Source organism: Myotis davidii, unplaced genomic scaffold (assembly GCF_000327345.1).
Source record: "Myotis davidii unplaced genomic scaffold, ASM32734v1 scaffold217, whole genome shotgun sequence".
NCBI classification, from domain to species: domain Eukaryota; kingdom Metazoa; phylum Chordata; class Mammalia; order Chiroptera; family Vespertilionidae; genus Myotis; species Myotis davidii.
This window is the reverse complement of record NW_006290034.1, coordinates 10,881,064-10,885,075: the sequence shown is the minus strand read 5'-3', so window position 1 is coordinate 10,885,075 and position 4,012 is coordinate 10,881,064. Positions and strand designations below refer to the sequence as shown.

Genomic DNA, 4,012 nt, shown 5'->3' with positions numbered 1-4,012 from the left:
TTTATAAAATGCAAAACATAAAAATGATGCTTTGGCCCAGATATTCCTTGTAGGGAGGGAGCTCTGGATTACTTCCCTGAGCTAAGGTTCTACTCAGCTAAAGGGATTCTGCCAGATCCTCCAGGTAGGTATCACACCACCAGAGGGCGCCCCCTTCTGATTCTCCCCCAGGCTCAACGTGCAAGGCCCGTGCAGAATTCCGCAATGCTTAGGAGGAGGGGGGTTATCACGCCCACTTTTCATGCCTGGGAAGTCCTAGGCCTGGCCCTCCAGGGGACACACAGTCAGGAACAGAACCTGGATCTCCAGCTTCTCCCCAGAAAACACTGATTTGCTCAGTGGCTCTCAAAGAAATGTCCTTGCGACTACATTTTTATTCGTCCTTAAAAAGAGAACGATACAAACAATTCAATATATATTTAAGAGTGTTTTTACCTATAAACCTGTGTGTGTGTGGTGTGTGTATGTGTGTGTGTGTTTGAGATGAGAGTCCTTTAACTGTTCTCTTTTGCCTAGGGACTAGGACTGTCCATATTTTGAGAGTATAGCCTCCTAATTTCTTTTATTTAAAATAGCCTTCCATTGATGAGGTGGTAGGGATGAAAAGTGATCATTTGTTAATGTCCATCATCAGGAAAATATGAAGTGGCAACCCTATGTCCTTTTCCAGAATCGGAAGTACACACGCAGGCCCCCGAAATCCAAAAGCCTAGACATCTTTGCCTTTTATAGTTGCACTTTTCTGTGGCATTGGCATGTCAGCTCTCAGCCAGAGACATGGGAGCATTCCCTCCTGGTCTGCAATAACCCCTCCCCCCTGCGGGTGGGGGTGGACAGGGTCGGTGGGCGTGGGTCCTTTGGGCTTTTGCCTGCCACTGACAGCGTGCTCCTGTGGGCAGGTACCCAGATCCTGCTGGAGGCCTGTGCCCAGGCCAGTGTGCCCATCTTCATTTACACCAGCACCATAGAGGTGGCCGGGCCCAACTCCTACCGGGAGGTCATCCAGAACGCCTCTGAAGACCAGCCTCTGGAAACCACGTGGTCAGCTGCATACCCGTACAGCAAGAAGCTTGCCGAGAAGGCTGTGCTGGCCGCGAATGGGTGGGCTCTTAAAAATGGTGGCACCTTGTACACGTGTGCCTTAAGGCCCATGTTTATCTATGGGGAAGGAAGCCCCTTCCTTTATGGCTTTATTGATCACGCCCTGAAGAACAATGGCATCCTGCCACACAACAGCAAGCTCTCCATCGTCAACCCAGTGTATGTTGGCAACGTGGCCTGGGCCCACATTCTGGCTCTGAGGGCCCTGCGGGACCCGGAGAAAGCCGCAAACATCCAAGGACAGTTCTACTACATCGCAGATGACACGCCGCACCAGAGCTACGACCACCTCAACTACACTTTGAGCAAAGAGTGGGGCTTCTGTCTGGATTCCCGGATGAGCCTGCCTGTATTGCCCAAGTACTGGCTGGGCTTCCTGCTGGAAATAGTGAGCTTCCTGCTCAGTCCCATTTACAGGTATCAACCCCCCTTCAACCGCCACACGGTGACCTTGTTAAATAGCGTCTTCACCTTCTCCTACAAGAAAGCTCAGCAAGATCTGGGGTACCAGCCCCTCTTCAGCTGGGAGAAAGCCAAGCAGAAAACCATGGAGTGGATTGGCTCCCTGGTGGAGCGGCACAAGGAAGCCGCCAGAACCAAGACTCGCTGAGGCGGGTGACGCGGGGGTGCACGTGGGTACTGTGAGTGGGTGGCTGTCGATCTCCCCTTCTGGTGTATCCCTGTTACAAGATGCCATCTCATTGTCTTCTTCCTACCACCAGTCACTGGCCCAGCGAAGCCTTCCGCCCTACCCACCCTCCAGAGGACAACGTGATTTCCTGCAACTGCTGGTCCCCACGTCTCAGTTGCTGATCCTGATGAAACTATTCGGGCCTCCTTTCATTTAGGTTTCTGCCTATTCGTTTCCTTTCCTTTGCCAATTACAAAATCTTTTTTAAATTCCTATCCCTTTACACAACTCGGTGGAAAGAATAATAAATGTTTTCATGCCTAACCTGAAGGGAGTTGTGGTTTACGTGAATACATACCTTCCTCCTTTTGCCTCTATTTCCAGGTGTCACCATCTCCTGTAAGAAAAACTGCATGGAACTGGGTATGTGCCCCAATCAAACCCCCAACTTTTTGGTGTACTAGAGGACACCCCAACCCGCTGAGCCACCCGGCCAGGGCAAAGCAGTTAACATTTTTAATTCATCATGGTCTTACCTCCCTAAGGGGTCTTTTAGTAAATCAGCAACTTACAGTCTACTGGCAAGATCCGACCACAGAAACACTTTTCCATCAGTCCAGGCCCACTCCCAGCCCCTCAATCAATTAGCTGTCAAGTGTCTAGCCTTCCCTGGAGGTGGCAGAATTGAGCCTCTGAGCGAAGCTTGGATATACAGATTGCCAGCAGGTTACTTTTCCCTTATCTTGCTGGGAAATTTAAGACAGGGGTCCTTTATAATGAAAGTCTTAACTATTGCCGGCTTACAGCCTCAATAAAAGACACTGACAAGTGTAAAGCTATCACACGCAAATACCAAAAAAATGAAACAGACACAACATGATTGACAATTTAGTGTTGACAGGTATTACTTGAGTTGGTCACTGGGACAGGGGACAAAGAACCATGCTTTCACTTCACGCATTTGGCACTAACGACAGAATAGACGGACTTTTACAATGTTTACAAGAAGGGAAGGGGATAGCTCCTAGACTTAAGGTTCAGTGGCAAAGATGAGAAAAATAATCGAAGAAAACAGGTCAAATAATCAAAGCCTAATAGGTCACAACACAAGCCTTACTACCCAAGGCCAAGCCCCTGTGGAAACCTGCTCACACCCATTGTGCTTGCCGCCTCATCTTAACCCATTCAGAAATAATAAAGTTGACGTTTTAGTTTTTCTCTCTCTACTTTTTTACATGACAAGCTTTGGCTATTAGGAATTAATGGCCTCTAATTAATTTAAAAATTTCTAACACTTTATGCATTAATGAAAATTGCTCCATCTATGTTGCACATGAATGGGACAGTATGGCAGGGTGTATAGTTTTAAAAGAATTCTTAAGGCTTTAGTAAAAAAGTGTAGTGTGCCAGTATAGGTACAATAATTATTAGTAGTTGTTTTTCTTAAACTCTGAACTGCCCTATCATTCCTATACTATACACTGTACTTACTATACATTGTATTAGTTTCATGGCTCATAGCACAAAATTTAGAGTCTAAAAATTACTACATATATACAGCCCTGGCTAGTGTTTCTAAGTGATTAGAGCGCCAGCCCCACACTGAAGGGTCTCGGCTTCAATTCCTGGTCAAGGGCATGTACCTGAGTTGCAGATTCGATCCCTGCCTGTGCAAGAGGCAGTCAATCAATGTGTCTCTCTCACATCAATGTTTCCCTCTCCCTTCCTCTCTAAAATCAATAAGGACATTTTTTAAATATTTGGAAGGTACAATATTTAAGTATGCTAGTCAAATGCACTATGCATTTAAAGCCCAATTTGTATGAAGAAATTAAACAGCCATTTTACCCTTAATTTTCCCAAGTGCTGTTTTCTTATCAAGTTCTTAAACTCTAGCACAAATTTCAAGTTCAAATCTGTAAGCTCATAAAAGACCTATACCCCTAAATTGGTTTATTCTCATTGAAGTCCGACCCCTGGAAATTTGGACTATCATACTTCAGACTTACAGTCTTGCTCTTTTTTCACTTCTGTCTAGCACTTGTTACTGCTTCCTATCAGGCCTGACTCTCAAATACTGGCATTAACCTAAAAGGCAGACCTAAATCTTTCTGGCACAGTCTTTCTGTCTATGATCAGAGTTCATGAACGATAAAAAAGGGCGATGCCAAAGAAGTTCAAAATAAAATAAAACCAGCTGAGCGCACACACTCAAAGCCGTTGGGCCCAGGCAGCAGCCACGAGAACCCGCGTGGGCGGCACTGGCCCAGCGCTGCCCTC

General features: G+C 46.4%; 1 protein-coding gene across 8 annotated transcripts in view; it reads left to right on the top strand.

Moving 5' to 3' along the window:
- The window catches only part of LOC102773058 (hydroxyacid oxidase 2), a 58,236-nt gene that overhangs the window by 39,929 nt on the left and 14,295 nt on the right, over positions 1-4,012 (top strand). For 4 of the 8 annotated variants that reach the window (XM_006763087.2, XM_015563492.1, XM_006763086.2 and 1 more), the window contains one exon: positions 1,082-2,056. In XM_006763087.2, the coding sequence (XP_006763150.1) occupies positions 1,082-1,711 (630 nt within the window). In that variant the 3' untranslated portion in view covers positions 1,712-2,056. Of the gene's footprint in view, positions 1-899; positions 2,057-2,116; positions 2,956-4,012 lie in introns of those variants that run through there. The other 4 variants (XM_015563493.1, XM_006763085.2, XM_006763084.2 and 1 more) reach the window with 4 other exon arrangements.